The sequence below is a fragment of the Myotis myotis genome, unplaced genomic scaffold (assembly GCF_014108235.1).
Source record: "Myotis myotis isolate mMyoMyo1 unplaced genomic scaffold, mMyoMyo1.p scaffold_m19_p_2, whole genome shotgun sequence".
Taxonomy (NCBI): Eukaryota; Metazoa; Chordata; class Mammalia; order Chiroptera; family Vespertilionidae; genus Myotis; species Myotis myotis.
The window spans coordinates 156930689-156947906 of NW_023416324.1; the positions used below are offsets into that span (position 1 = coordinate 156930689).

The window sequence follows — 17218 nt, forward strand, 5'->3', positions numbered from 1 at the left end:
GACATGGCTGGGAGGGGGCATTTAAGATTGCTTTTAAAGATATGTTCCCAATATGCTAATTTTCCTCTATTAACATATTCCAGTTATACAGTATAAACATTTTTCTTGCTAAATTATTAGTGATGAGAATATATTTAATTTGTATTACTATAGATTTCAAGCCAAATATTTCCAATTTGTGTGAGCTAAGAAGGATCAGGCCACCGCGGATTATTCTCCATTTTGGATTGACTTCCCTGCTAAAAGATATTTGCTGACATTCTCATTATCTTAGGACTCTTCAGGAATAGACATTATCACCTCAGGAGTGCGGGTATAAACTTACATTTTCTATTGTGGGCTTTGCCCCCTCATACCCTTGCACCCATTACTTAGGAAAAATAAATATATAACATTCTTTCCTTTTTGGAAAAACTCACTGGAAAAAAAAAATCCTACATCTTTGAGCACTACAAATTCAACACAGTTCCATCTGCAAATATGCCCAATTCACCCACCAAAAGCTAAACAAAAATATATACAATAAACAATACAACTAAGGGACAGTCACAGTTATAGGTGACATGCATAATAATGTACACCAACACCTAGGCACAAAGGAGCCAAATATGCAAGGGAGGTGGTAGGGTCTATTATGTCTAGGTATTGAGAACAAACAATGGCAGAACTCACCAGTAGCTGTGAATTCCCTTGGCTATTCTAAGAGAATTTAACATTCTTTTAGGATAGTTTCCAGTGGGCGAATTAAATATTTTGCAAAAATAAATAATCCGCGGATTACTTTTAGTCTGCAGACTAAAATTTAGTACACAGATTAAAATCCGGCCCATCAGAATAGAAATCTCTCATGAACTAAAACACAACTAGGTGGACGAAAGTAGAAAACCAGACTAAAAAAACTGAGAGCACAAAGTAAGACTCAACTGGGCCAACTAACAATTAGTACGCAGACTAAATATGGCCAGCCAAGTATGTTAGCAAGGCCATGAAGAGCCCAAAACACCCCTGTAATAACTAAAAACAGAAGTAAATAAATAAAACAAAACAGAACAAAGCAAATAAATAAATAATTGAAAGAAAGAAAAGAAAAAGAAAAAATTGAAAGGAATCAAAACACTGACATGAACTTTCAAGTGATTCAAATACTACCTCACCTGTGCAGCAACACATTTTCTTAAATTGAAACAAACTCTCATCACAAATACTAATCCATAGAAGAAATTAACAGAAAAAATTAAGTTTTTCAAAAAGGAAGTCTCAGTGATATTGAACAAATGCAAATGAGTACTTAAATAAAGAATTATTCAAAATAAATTTGCATTTGGATAACTCAAAAATGATAGAGGCAATTTTCCTTTACATGTCCTAGAATAGACTTCTGCCATTAAATATCAAATTTCAGCCTGGAGCTAAATGTTATGATTGAATCTTGAGCACTTTAAAATTACCATTTATAAATAGTCATATATACCATACCAAAGCCTACTGTTGATTCTCAGAGCATTAACTCTCAATAATTCTACTGCATTAAACAGCCAACCAGAGCAATGTAAAAATGCCTATGGGCAATGATAATCTAAGTAGAACACAGGACTAGTGCCATGCCTATTCTGACCAGCTACTCCTCCCTAGTTTTGATTGTGATAAATGCACAACACAGACACTGTTCTCTGATTATACACAAAATACACAGGAACCTAATGTTAAAAATGGATAAATTCTGAACATTCCTAAAGGGCAACCCAAGTATTGGCTCTCAAGTAATTTATTAATCAGTTAAAATTATTTGCAATTTGTAAATGTAAATATAGGATTAAAAGTGAGAGAATGGCATGGATTTTTTTGAACAGTTAATTATGATGATTAACCAAGCTAATTAATTAAGATAAAAACTTAAATCTACTTAAGTGCTCACATATAGTACATAATTCATAAGAAACATAAACATCTTTTCCTTAGCCATGACAGAGCTAACATTCAATAAATTTCACCTGTACTAACTAAAAGGCTTATTGAGCTTTCTTGCATTCTATGTATGTTTTGATATCAGCATTTAACTACGCTATGTAATTTCTCCCTCTAACATCATTCACTGATCAATATTACTACAGGCTTACACAGAATTGTGATTTACCAAATGTCCACTTATCCAATTTAATCGCTCATTGTTCATGAAATTATTATTGTAGTCAGGCTGACCTTCCTAAGAATAGGGACTTATTTTTCATTCACACTTCCTCATCTTAAAGGAGAGTCCCTTAGGCTACAACAATTCTAACCTAAGTACATCTCAGGAAATCCAAATCCACCTTCAACAACCCACTTTCCTGGGTCCTTCCATCACCTTTTTCCCTCCACCACCCTTGATGTCTTCTAAAGCCTGCAACATGGGAAACACCTTTGAACACCTAGAACATACAATCAAGTATATGGTTATATATTAGTGTATATTTATTTGGTACTTGCTTCAACTGAGTCATTTGTGTTACCTGTAACCTTTTCAAGGACAAGGACTATATATTTTACATCTTTTGCATTCTTTATGGCATCCAGCACAGCACTGGGTTACAAAGGATATATGGGTTTTAAAAAACAAATGATAAATTAAAAAATATTCGTATTTTTTATATTATTCCTCTCCCATATTGATTGACTACCCTAGGAAGCCTAGGTACCAGCAAAGAAATGGGAGCATAGCCAGTGTAAATAGAAAAATGAAGATGTCTACTCACATAGGAAACAATGTTAGAAAAAGAAAAGTGATTATTCTAGCACTAGTAAAGCTATACGTAGCAAATGCAATAGAAAACAGTGTATTTATGAGAAAAGTGATAATGGATAGTAGAATGTTCAGGGCGGAAGGGGTTAAATAATATAGGAAATGATTCACCTAATCAATAGAATAAAACAGACAAGTGGCAATCATAGAAACAAACAGAAATCCCCAACATAGTTTTATGCTTTCTGGAATACAAGTGAGCAAAATGATTAGGGTAAAGAGGCTAGAAGAGCTAGATGAAGTGGACCTGCAAAAAAGTTTCTAAAGGCAATTTTTGTTTTGTGCTCTCCATGTCCTGCCTGGAAGTATTTTTGGTAACATGTTAAACTACAGTTGGAACAGGTAAGCTTACTAAGTGAAAAATATTGCACTGAAAGGCTCAAAAAAAAAAAGTAAGATTATGAAGTCTTTAAAAAGTAAGTATAGCTTTAAGCATAGAGAGTAATTAAGTATAATTGTTTAGTCCAGTCTGATTCCTTGATAGCTGAAATGACCTCAGAACCCAATAATCTGCTTACTCTGTTAGCTACATGGAAATGCCAGTATTCATTCATTTTAAAACATATGTACATTGTTCTACGAAATCAAGTATGCAAGGATTGATTTTTGTGGATAATGCATTCTGGGATACTTAATAAAAATGACCTATGGTTCCACATATCCTACAGACACTTAACTATTAAGGAAGCTATCATGTATGCCAAAAACAGCAAAAAACATTTTTAGGTAATTGGACCCGTTTTGTTATTATCATTTTGAAAGAGAAATTTGTAAATGCTATAATACATATAGTATAACTTGGTACATATAATCATGGAGAGCTTAAATAATCAGAAAATATTTCACGGGAGAAGTGAAATTTCAGGTCTTGAGAAGAGATTAAAACTTAGTAAGCAGAAAAAAACATTCTAAATGTGGGAAAAAAAAAAAAGACAATAGCAGGAGGCAGAAATGATTGTGGCTTCTCTGGGATCCAATTAAGGAGACCAGTTTGATTGGACACAAAAATTCAGCATGATCGCATGCTCCCTTCAAAATGAGCTAAAAGCTATAACATATTAAACAGCCCTAATCCAATTGAAAGAGATCAGGGCCCTTGGGATTCTAATTTACTTCTTTTCACTAAACAGTTATATCACTTATGAATTTCATTAATCTGAAAGAATATACAGATATCTGTGTTACCTAACTGATTTCATATCATAGGTTTATTTACTACTGGGATAAAGAGGGAATACTTTTCTTAAATAACTTAGACAAAAGCTAACAGAATTGGGCACTCAAAATGGGAGGGGGGACGACTCATATCAATTATACTATAACCTTATTAGACATCCCTAACCTACCCTAACTATTAACTTTTAAGTTAATTGCCTAAATATATGCATTTAAGGGTGAAGGAGCTAGAAAGCTTGAGAAAAAGACTGGGTTCTATCAAGTTGATGCTTCAGGGAAGGTTAAGAGCAGGACAAGAATTAAATATCCTATTATTTTGGACAGGAAAGGTAGAAATGATTAGGGGCAGAGTAAATGTATACTTGTCATCCAAACTGGAACACTTGAGAGTAAAGGGGCATGCACTTAATAATTACATTGACAAGCATAAATTGGGTATTATGTTCACTTGTCATTATATCTATATTATGTCAAATTTTCCTAAAGGCAATGAGGAATCAGAGAAGAATTTTAAACAGAAATGGCAGTGTCACATGTGCTTTTAAGAAACCTAACTTTGACAGAAAGGAAAATGTGACGTATGTGAAACTGAAGGAGGGAAATTGGTTAGGAGGTAGGAGGTTGTTTTAACAATTCTACGAAGGCCTAAGTTAAAGTCAGGGCAGTGGAGATAGATAAGACAAATCACAGAACTATAATGGAGGTAGAATCTTTACATTTATTCAGAACTAAAATGAAATAATCCTTTATATGCACACTTTCACAATATTTTCAAAAGAATGCAGAGAAAAAAATACAACAGATTGTTAACAAAAGAAAAAACTTGAGGAACAAAGAAGCAGTGCTTAAATTAGATCCCCACTTCATACCTAAGAGACTATTATATTTGCCCTGGTTGGTACTGCTCATTGGTTGGGCATAGTCCCGTGCACCGAAAGATTGCCGGTTTGATTCCCGGCCAGGATATGTGCCTGGGTTTCGGGCTCCAACCCTGGTGGGAAGATTGCAGGCAGCAGATCGATGTGTTGCTCTAGTCTTTCTCTTTCTCTCTCTCTCATTCTCTCTCTCTCTCTCTCTCTCTCTCTCTCTCTCTCTCTCTCTCTCTCTCTCTCTCTTCCTCTCTCTCTCCCCCTCTCCTATAAAAATGAATAGAATTTTTTAAAAAGAAAAAAGAATATAATTTAACCAGACCTCCATTTTCTAAATGCAGAATTTAAGTTTACTCTCTTCTTCCAACCAATTTCCATTACTACTTAATTCTCAATCTACTTTTGCATCACTTCCTTTTGCTTCCCACCTGGCTTTTACTCTTTGATGTGTACAGCATACATCAATGCAAAGGTCTTTATCTTTCTTACCCCCACTCCCAAGAATATCCCTATTTCAAAACATTAGCACCTATTTCCTACCTAAACCACAAATGCTTTCTCAATGAATTAGGTTGCTCTGGCTATAAAGTAATAGGCAAGGGCAACTTACTGGATTTCTAAATTCTCAAGATTCCTGCCATACAGTACACTGTGATCATCTTGTGGTCTTGTTCTTCTATTTGTTATCTTTCCTACATACCTGAATCTCTCACCTCAGTGTTCCCATGGAAGATATTTTCTCTCTTGATTTTTATATCTACCTACTTTTTTGAGAACACTGGCTCCGAATCCTGGTGAGATAGCTGTATTATACCGCAGCACAAGAAATCAGGATACCCACAAGCTTCAGAAAATGGGGCTAAAGTGCATTCTAACAAAGCAGCTTTTGTTTCTAGACTGTATTTACCTGCCCTCTAAGAACAAGAAGCTCTTCTCTTTAGAAAAACCACATTAATGTATTAAAAAATAATAATAATAACTCCATTGGCTGCCTAGTGGGAGAGAGCACTTCTCAAGTTGGTGTCTACTATCATAATGGAGAGAAGGGACAGACTTCTACAAACTTAAAATTTTGTGTTTTCATATTAATAATAACCTATTTTTAAAAATCAATATAAGAATATCCTGTATCATCTAGATTCATCTAGATGACAGAGCAGTGTCATAAAATTTGTGTCTGAATTTGGTTTTTTATTTACAACCAAGGTAACACCAATCTAGTTGTGTGCACTAATGAGAAAGTAACATAGTATCCTTATTATCTAATAAATGCATTTGTACCAAATGAGACCAAATTCTGTCAAGGCACACTATATGAATGAAGAGTTCACAGTAGTTTGAACAGACAAAATGGGGAGAATTGAGTCATTATTCTACACACAGCATAGAATGGAAACCTAAATAAAACAAATAAAAGGGTGGGCTTTATATAGATTATTAAAGTTTGAAAAACATTAATGTAAGATACAGAAACATCCCACAAGGAACCCACAAGGGCAAAGGAAGAGATAAAGCAAAGAAATTCATGACAAATCTTCTGTTGGCTGCATTTTAATTATAATCAATCATTTCTCACATTCCATGCTGGCTAATATTTGAATTGAGAAGATATAATACAGAGAAAAAAGTGCAGAATGTGATACATACTAATATTGGTGGCAGTCTTGATTTTAAAAAAAAGAGAGGACGGGACTGATAAATAAGATTTCATAACCTCAATTTCAGCATTATATTGCTTAGAAACCCTATATTAAGATTACTTTTCTTCATAAAAAATCTTGATTAAAGAAAATATAGAAATGCAGAAAAAGGAAAAAAAATCACCCGCACTCTTCTCACCTAAACTACTATTAGCATTTTGGAATATGCACCTGTATTTACTCAATAGACAGAATTCTCTAGGTTTTTTTTGTTTGTTTGCTTTTCTTTAATATGGTTGAAATCTGAGTACACTACAAGCCGCTTTATAAGCATTTTAACTTGGAATAACTTTCCTGGATTCAACTCAGCCTCTAAATCCAAAGAGACCACCTGGGATTCTCTGAATTTAGAGTCAGGTGAGAGACCCTAGATATCTTCTGGCCCAAATTCAAAATAAACTTTAAGTACAAAGACAAAAGAACGTTTTATCTCAGAATATTTAGTGTTTTTTATAAATTAATAAGGGGGGAAGGGCAACATCTTGGTCAGTGAAAGCTACAGCCTATAATTTTGGCACTAAAATACTACTGAGGTCTTTGATTCTAAATAACATATAATCAGTAACAAGAGGATTTTTTGAAGGGAAGAGAGGTAATGTGATTATGAGAACTTGAAGGAAAGCAACTGGAATTATAATACAGTTTACTGAGAGAAGGACACATACTTTGAATCTGGGAAGGTAAGTTATTTCAACTTCAGCCCTAAATTACCTCATCTCATTATAAAAGATCTAAAACCAATTAAATGAACTTACCAACATTCAAAACAAATTGTTATGTATAGTTTTAAATACAGAACATCTCTGCTTTAAATACAGATTAAAAAGTTGAACATTTTTAACCCACAAAAATATCTATAATAATAAAAGCGTGATATGCTAATTAGACCTGATGGCCAAACAGCAGAACAACCGTCCAGACGACCTTCTGGACGAAGCTGGGCACTGCGACTGTGAGGGCTGAGCCCCTTGCACGAATTTCATGCATCGGGCCTCTGGTATAATGAAATATAAGTAAATGGGAAGGGGGAGTGCATAGCATATAACTAGAAGTTTAAAAGATCTGGCATTAAACACATATGTGTACACACGAATAAGTTTATTGGCTTTATAAGAGCCACCCATTTAATCTTGGATAAGTGACTTACTATGTTTGGCCAGAGTTTCTGAATCTGTAAAATGAGGACATTAGAAATTCACTCTAGCTATAAATCCTATTGAGACATGTTTTTTCTTGCACACTTAATCTCATAAATTAAACTGAGGTTAAAAAAAACACAATGCTTCTAATAAAAAATCTCTCTTAAAAATAATTTCTAGTAAGTGTCAAAGCAAAAAATAATGTTTTCCAGTAAGTTAGTACTTATGCTCTTAGACTTGGTTCCATCTAATATTGAGGTTGGATTTTCCAATGGCTAGTGACATCCTGTTATAACATCTATTGCTTTCAAGATCAAACCTGCTTTTTATCCTTGCTCCCAAAACACCAATAGGAAAGTAAATAAGAAAAATACGCCATTATCATCTATAATAAGGTCTCTATATTAATAGTTTGTAAAAGGAATATATGAAATATATGTTTTCAATAGTGTATGATACTAAATAAGCACCTCTAACTATGTAAAGAAATTAACTTCTGAATTTTAAGTAGTCAAAATTTATACATGAATTTTGCTCCTATAAAATTATATATTTTAATGATATAGCTACACTGTCCTCACCCTACAAATAAAAACCCAGAATGGAAACAATTTACTGGAAATCAATGGAGACAAACTATATGCAGTCAATGAAACATTGAAGTACAACTACCCAACTATCTTTACATGCAGAACTGCTGTGTACTTTGTACTCAGGCAGCTATTTAGTCTCAAAATAGTTTAGTTTAAGAACAATAAAAACCCAAGTTTTAGTTAACTTGTTAATGTGCCTTTATAAAAACTCTACTTGACTCACCTTAGTCCAAGGATGTGCCTTAATTTGAGGAAATTTGAATTCTGTGTAGTTTGGGTTCATTTCTCTAATTTGCTCCCTTGTTGGTGTCCCCAGAACCTAGATAGAGAAAACAAGTTATTACCATAATTTTCTATATACTTACAAGTATAACATTTATGTTTCAATGTATTGGTTTCATTGGAAAAGGTATTCCAAAGTTATAAAATACAAAACTCATTAAATAGAGCAACCTTTGTGAAAGATGTTTCATTTTTAACTGATTACAGACTCATGCTATTCTATCCTACACAGGCTTTTACAATAATAATAATAATAATAATAATAATAATAATAATAATAATAATAATGATGTTATATCAGGGTTTTAAAAAAAGATCACTCAAAAATACTCAAGTAATAACCAGGCATCTTTATTCCATCTAGAAAACAAGCTATTGTAATGATGGCATCTGAAATGAGAATAGCTCTTATTCATTTAGTTAAGTATAGTCCAAGGTTTTATTATCAACTAGAGGCCCATGCACTCGGGGGTGGGAGGTGGGAGGGTGCCCCTCAGTCCAGCCTGCACCCTCTTACAGTCCGGGAGCCCTCAGGGGTGTCCGACTGCGGGGAGTGGGCCTAAGCTGTCAGTCAGACATCCTTAGTGCTGCTGCAGAGGCGGGAGAGGCTCCCGCCACCACCGCTGTGCTCGCCAGCCTTGAGTCCGGCTCAGGGCTTCTGGCTGAGCTGTGCCCCACTGTGGGAGTGCACTGACTATCAGGCGGTAGCTCCTGTGTTGAGCGTCTGCCCCTGGTGGTCAGTGCGTGTCACAGCGACTGGTCGTTCCATTTGGTCAATCTGCATTTTAGCCTTTTACTATTTAGGATAATCGGGAAAGCCATACCTAACCATGGTCATCAATAATTCCACTTAAACATTGAATATTTAGTGATTGTCCCCTGTGTATAAAGAACTATGCTATGATATATGGAAGATAATAAAAATAAAAAACACCCAATAAATTTCTTGCATGATGAAATTACATATTTGTGCGTGGAGAAAGTATAAGTACAATACAAGATAAAAATTTACTGAGTACTTCATTGCCTCTAGAGCTGCATTCAGGACTGAACAAAGGAAAATATATAGACGTGGCTCCAAAAACAGATGATGGGAAGAAACACTAAATACTAAAAATGAGCACTCTGAAGAAAAATGACATCTATAACTCATCTTTATAAACTCTAGGGCCTAGTACAAAACAAGTTCGTTGAAATATTAAGCCATTTACAATTCAGGACAACTGCACAAAAAAAGTGGAATGTACAATACATACTTGATTTCTGGTGGCAACCAGTGAATAATCAGAGCAAAGAAATAAAGTTTTGTTTTGCTTTTTGCTGTTGCTTCCAATTCTCTAGACTTCTTTAAAACTTTCAGGCCTTAATCAAAATCTTAAAAGTGTTATTCTTCAAAAGACACTCTTAAGAAATCAAAAGCCAAGCTACAGACTAAAACATATATTCTGCAAAGGATTTAAATCTAGAATGCACAAAAGACTAATCATTAAAACACAAGATGATGATCCAAGATGGTGGTAGAGTAGGACCAAACTGGAATTACAACTAAATTATAACACACACACACACACACACACACACAAATTATGGAACAATCATCCAAATAACCAACTGGAGACTAGATGAAGAGAGGTCTTATAACCAGAGTTATAGAAGACACTACATTGAGACTGGCAAAAAGGGCAGAGATGAGAAAAGGGCTGGCCCTGCCTCCCGGGTGGCAGCTGAGATTCCGGAGGGATATCTCAACTGTGGGGGAACCCCCCTGATAAATGTGGGGTCAAAACCCCAAGTTGGGCTCCCCAGCTCCACACACCAGGGCCAGGAAGAGGCACCCACATAACATTTAAATCTTTACTTTGAGTTTACTCTTGTGTATGATGTAAGGTGGTCTAGTTTCACACTTTTTTGCACATATCTGTCCAATTTTTCCAAAACCATTTATTGACTAGACCAGTGGTCGGCAAACTCATTAGTCAAAAGAGCCAAATATCAACAGTACAACGATTGAAATTTCTTTTGAGAGCCATTTTTTTTTAAACTTAAACTATATAGGTAGGTACATTGTTTTTTGTTTGTTTGTTTTTTAAATATATTTTATTGATTTTTTTTTTTTTTACAGAGAGGAAGGGAGAGGGACAGAGAGTTAGAAACATCCATCAGCTGCCTCCTGCACACTCCCCACTGGGGATGTGCCCGCAACCAAGGTACATGCTCTTGACCGGAATTGAACCTGGGACCCTTCAGTCCGCAGTCCGACGCTCTAGCCACTGAGCCAAACCGGTTAGGGCTAGGTACATTGTTATTAACTTAATTAGGGTACTCCTAAGCTGGGCTTTGCTAAAAATGTCCTCAATCTGATTGAGGTACATTCACTGAGGTCGACCCCTTCCAACTCTCCCATCCACACTCATCTATCTGAAACAAGTATATGAGACGAGTGTGGATGGGAGAGTTGGAAGGGGTCGACCTCAGGGAATGTACCACAAAACAATGTACCTCCCCCGCGCTGCGTATCCCGTGGTGCTGCATATCCCGTGGCCCACCTGCGCCGCATCCCCCGTCGCCTGACTGACTGACACCCCCCACTTCTTCTAACGCCACTTCTTCAAAATAGACTCGCCCATGCCGAAAACCGACTTCTGTGCATGGGCCACGAAGTTTCAATCGCACTGTACATGCATCCCCGCACGTGGTTTTTTGTGGAAGAGCCACACTCAAGGGGCCAAAGAGCCACATGTGGCTTGCGAGCCACGGTTTGCCGACCACTGGGCTAGACTACTGAAGGTAGTCTTCAATAGTATGTTCTTATCTACTTTGCCAAATATTAATTGACCATAAAGGCATTGGTTTATTTCTGGGCTCTCTATTCTGTTCCATTAATCTATATGTCTCTTTTTATGCCAGCACCACACTGTTTTGATTACTATGGCCTTGTATTATAGTTTGATATCAGCATGATTCCTCCAACTTTGTTGTCCTTTCTCAAGATTGCTGTGGCTATTCTGGGTCTCTTTCTTATTTTATTATTATTTGTTAAATATATTTTTATTGATTTCAGAGAGGAAGAGGTAGAGAGAGATAAAAACATCAATGATGAGAATCATTGATTGGCTGCCTCCTGCACACCCTCTACTGTGGATTGAACCCAGTCCAGGACATGTGCCCTTGACCATAATTGAACCTGGAACCCTTCAGTCCACCGGTGGATGCTCTATCCACTGAGCCAAACCAGCGAGGGCTATTCTGGGGCTTTTGTGGTTCCATACAAAGTTCTAAAATATTTGTTCTAGTTCATTGGTATCTTGATAGGAATTGCACTGAACTTATAGATTTCTTTGGATAGTTTGGACATTTTAATGATGTTAATTCCTATCTATGAACATGGTACATGCTTCCACTTATTTGTATCTTCTTTTCTTTCTTCAGTGTCTTATAACTTTCTGAGTACAGGTTTTTTACATCCTTGGTTAAATTTATTTCTAGCTATTTCATTTTATTTTTGATGCAATTGGAAATGGGATTGTTTTCTTAGTTTCCCTGATAGTTCAATATTGGTGTATAAAAATGCAACTGATTTCTGGATATTTATTTTGTATCCTGCTACTTTACTGAATTAATTTGTCAATAAGGTAGTACTTTGGTGGAATCTTTAGGGTTTTCTCTATATAACATCATGTCACCTGCGAATAATGACAGTTTTACTTCTTCCTTTCTAATTTGGATGCCTTTTATTTCTTCTTGCCTGATTGCTGTGGCTAGGACTTCCAGTATTATATTGAGTAAGAGTGGTGAAAGTGGACATCCCTGTCTTGTTCCCAATCTTAAGGAAACACTTGCAGTTTTTGCCTATTGAGTATGCTATTGGCTGGCCCTACATATATGGTCTTCATTATGTTGGGGTATGTTCCCTCTATTCCCACTTTGCTGAGAGTTTGTATCAAATGGGTGCTGGATTTATATTTTTATCTAAGCATTTTTACATACTTATAATGCCCCTTCAATATATACCAGTGCATTCATATGGAAAATCTTTCATCAGAATGGAAATAATAAGCTTTGATGAACAGTGATAATATAAAAAAGACTCTTAATTATACTTCTAATTTACGATCAGAGTTTAACTTACTGTGTTCTTCACTTTCAAAATGAGTTTTTGTGACTTAAGATGCTAATTATAAGTTAGTAAGTGAAATCATTGATTTACTAACTATCATTTAAAAGTAATTTAACCAAATAAATTATCCTGTCACCATAAAGTGGCAACGGAGATTTTTATTTCTGTTCTTGAATTACTAAGGCTATTAGATCAGGAAACATAGATTCTAATGTTATAATCTGTTCTGTTTAATTTCTCTTGCCAAATACTGAACTACTGTAATCAGTTTTTCTAATCTTTTTCTTCTTATCCTATCTAATAAAAGAGAAACATGGTAATTAGTGTATGACCGCTACCCTTCCCATTGGCTAATCAGGGCAATATGCAAATTAACTGCCAGCCAAGATGGCAGCCGGCAGCCAGGCAGCTTGAAACTAACATGAGGCTTGCTTGCTTCAGTGACGGAGGACTCCAATGTTCCCCGCCTGCCACTGCCGGCCTCTGAGCTGCAACTCTAAGCAACTATGTAACAAATATAGAAGCTAAACAAAACCCCAGAAACCTGCTTTAGTCTGCCGGGCTTCAGCCAGCAGGATCGCAACATTGTAAGCAAAGGCCAGAAACCTATTTTCAGCAGCGGAGGCCTAAGAGCTGGAGCCAAGCCTCAAAGCTAAAGCTGGCCCAGAATAAAAAAAGAAAAAGAAAAAAAGGAGCGGTTCGGAGGTTCAGTCACCCCCAGCCCTCAGCCCCTCACCCAGACTGGCCAGGCACCCCAGTGGGGACCCCCACCCTGAAGGGTGTGTCACGAGCTGCAAACAGCCATCATCCCCTCACCCAGGCTGGCCAGGCACCCCAGTGGGGACCCCCACCCTGATCCGGGACACCCTTCAGGGCAAACCAGCCGGCAACCACCCGTGCACCAGGCTTCTACCCTAGATAGTAAAAGGGTAATATGCCTCCCAGCACCGGGACCAGCGGAGCCGCAAGGCTTCCCGGCACTGGGATCAGCGTGACAGGGGGCAGCGCCCTAACCCCCTGATTGCCCTGCGGCTCTGTGTGTGACAGGGGGCGGGGCCACAACCTCCCCATCCACCCTGCTCTGTTCGTGACAGGGGAAGGCGCCCCAACCCCCTGAACAGCCCTGCTCTGTGCCTGATAAGGGGGAGCTCCCCAACACCCTGATCGCCCTGCGGCTCTGTGTGTGACAGGGTGCGGTGCCCCAACCCACCCCCCACCCCCCACGGGCCCTGCTCTGTGTGTGACGGGGTAGAGCCATAACCTCCCCATCAGCCCTGCCCTGAGTGTGAGAGTGGCGGTGCCCCAATCCCCTGATCAGCCCTGCTCTGTGGGTGATAGAGGGCGGCGCCCCAACCCCCTGATGGGCCCTACTCTGTGCGTGACAGGGGGTAGTGCCCCAACCCCGATTGGCCCTGCTCTGTGCGTGACAGGGTACAGAGCCCCAACCCCCCTGATGGGCCCTGCTCTGTGAGTGATAGGGGCAGTGCCCCAACCCCCTGATTGGCCCTGCTCTGTGCGTGACGGGGTGGCGCCGCAACTTCCCCATTGACCCTGCCTTGAGTGTGACAGGGAATGGTGCCCCAACCCCCCAATCGGCCCTACCCTGAGCGTGACTGAGGGTGGCATCACAACCTCCCAATTGCCCTGCTCTGTGCATGACAGGGGGCGGGGCCCCAACTCCCCAATCGGCCCTGCTCTGAGCCCGACCAGGGGCTGCACCTAGGGATTGGGCCTGCCCTCTGCCACATGGGAGCAGGCCTAAGCCAGCAGGTCGTTATCTCCCGAGGGGTCCCAGACTGCGAGAGGGCACAGGCCCACCTGAGGGACCCCCCACCCCCCCGAGTGCACAAATTTTTGTGCACTGGGCCTCTAGTTTTTTATAATCTTAAAGCCAGGTTCTCGCCAGGCTGGCTCTTAGAGATGGAAACTATAGGAAAGAGCCTCTGGTCTCTAGAGGTCAGCAAACCTTTAACATAAAGAGCCCTAAAGAATTACTTTAGGCTTTGTGGGCCATATAGCCTCTGTCACTACTCAACTCTGCCACTGTAGCACAAAGCAGCCATCAACATAAATTTATTACAAAAATGGGCAGAAGACTGTATTTGAATCCTAGGTCCTTGTTGCCGACCTCTGACCTACACTAAACATTTTCAGAGATCAGATAAACTGAGGCCCAGAAGGAGCAATTTTTCAGAGGTCAGAACTAATTAGAGGCAGAGCTAGGACATAATTTAAATCTCATTTGTGACAAACTAATTTAGGAGATAATATCAAGTAATCTGTTTACTAGACTTGGTTGGAGTACAAATAATTTCAGTTGCTAATTTTGGTAGTTGTAAAAAAAATTCTGATGATATTAAACATGAAGAAATAGTGTTGGAAGAGAAAATAATATTTAAGACACTCAAGAAGAACCCAGGGGAGTTCTCCACCAAGTGGTGAATATCATCTAGAAGAGAGCTTGAGGCTAGAAAAAACATCTTAGAGAGTTCCTGATGTACAGGTGCTAGGTGGCTTTAAGTGTATAACAGGCAAGGCATGTTGAAGGAGAAGAGTGCTACATATGGAGACCCATGTGACACAAATATATGAAAAAGAGTAAATTTAAAAAGAAGGCTGAGACAGATATCCAAGAAATCTGAAGGGGTCCCACAGACAAAGATACTATGAAGGACAAGGAAAGAGAACATTTAAAGGACAGAGATGGGTATCTTATGACACAGTGAGCCCATTAAAATGAAGCCCAAAAGGTGTTCACTGCAGCTGGCCATGGATACTTTCTTTCTGACCGTGGTGAGATCAGTAATAAGAACATGCAGACCATAATCAGCCGGAATGAGTAAGTGGAAACAGCGTATATAAGTACTTTCAAAAGGTGCATCAGTGAGGAAAAGGAGAGGACAATGAGAAGAAATATTTATTGAGCATCTAGTATGTAAAAGCTCTGTGCTATGTATATCAATTTCCTTTTCTCATTTAAAATTTATAGACACACTTCACTACCCCATTTCACATAGAAAAGAAGCCTAAGGTTAACTGAGGAAAACAGAATTCTCAAAGTTACAGTTTGTCAGTGATAAATATAGGATTCAAATACATGTGCAGCAGACTCCCTAAATGGTCTACCCAATATTAAGTACAGGAACAAAATGATTATAGTTTTTAAAGTATCATTTTAAAAAATTTTTACTGTTGAGAATATTACAGATGTCTCTTGTTCCCCCTTTTCCCCCCATCCACCCAGTTCTATCCCTGCCCCAGGGCTTCGCAACCCTATTGTCTGTGTCCATAGGTAATGCATATATACATACTAGAGGCCCAGTGCACGAATTCATGCATGGGTGGGATCCAGTCGGCCTGCCCCAATCGGGGCCGATTGGGCCTGGCCGGCCAAGGGGAGGGGCTGTGGGCAGTAGACTGGCTGGCCCTGCCCCCTGGTCAAATTCCTGGCCAAGGGGACAATTTGCATATTAGCCTTTTATTATATAGGATAAGATCTTTGTTTATTTCTTCCTGTCCCTCCCACCCCCCTTCCCTCTGAGAATCATCAGTCTGTTCCATTTCCATGCCTGATTCTATTTTATTCACCAGTTTATTCTGTTCATTACATTTCTTATTCATTTATTTTGATTTTTAGATTCAATTGTTGATATGTATTTATTGCCATTTTATTGTTCTTATTTTTTTTCTTTTTCTTTTTCTTCTTCCTCTTCTTAAAAAATACCCTTCAACATTTCATGTAATACTGGCTTGGTGGTGATGAAATCTTTAGCTTTTTTTTTTTGTCTGTGAAGCTCTTTATCTGACCTTCAATTCTAAATGATAGCTTTGCTGGGTAGAGTAATCTTGGCTGTAGGTCCTTGCTATTCATCACTTTGAATATTTTTCGCCACTCTATTCTGGCCTGCATAGTTTCTGTTGAGAAATCAGCTGACAGTCATATGGGTGCTCCCTTCTAGCTAACCAACTGTTTTTCTCTTGCTGCTTTTAAGATTCTTTGTCTTTAGCCCTTGGCATTTTACTTATAATGTGTCTTGGTGTGGTCCTCTTTGGGTTCCTCTTGTTTGGGACTCTCTGCACTTCCTGAACTTGTAAGTCTATTTCTTTCACTGGGTAGGGGAAGTTTTCTGTCATTATTTCTTCAAATAGGTTTTAAATATCTTGCTCTCTCTCCTCCTTCTGGCACCCCCATAGTGCGAATATTGGTGCAACTGAAGTTGTCCCAGAGGCTCCTTACACTATCTTCATATTTTTGGATTCTTTTTTCTTTTGCTCTTCTGATTGGGTGTTTTTTTGCTTCCTTATATTTCAAATAGTTGATTTGATTCTCAGAGTCCTCTACTCTACTGTTGAATCCCTGTAAGTTATTCTTTATTTCATTTAGTGTATGCTTAATTTCAGACTGGTCCTTTTCCATGTCTTTGACATTCTCAGTAAGATCCCTGAAAGTCTCACCAAGTCCCTTGAAGGTCTCACGAAGATCCTTGTGTAACCTTATAACTGTGGTTTTGAACTCTGTATCCAGTAGTTTGCTTTCTTCTATTTCTATCATTTGTGTTTGTT

At 38.3% G+C, this 17218-nt stretch overlaps 1 protein-coding gene across 9 annotated transcripts in view; it reads right to left on the minus strand.

Annotated features, from left to right (window-relative positions):
* GSK3B (glycogen synthase kinase 3 beta) overlaps positions 1-17218 on the minus strand; it is a 175504-nt gene that overhangs the window by 37547 nt on the left and 120739 nt on the right. For 8 of the 9 annotated variants that reach the window (XM_036348928.1, XM_036348932.1, XM_036348930.1 and 5 more), the window contains one exon: positions 8480-8575. In XM_036348928.1, coding sequence (XP_036204821.1) covers positions 8480-8575 — 96 coding nt within the window. Of the gene's footprint in view, positions 1-4655; positions 7696-8479; positions 8576-17218 lie in introns of those variants that run through there. The other variant, XM_036348934.1, reaches the window with a different exon arrangement.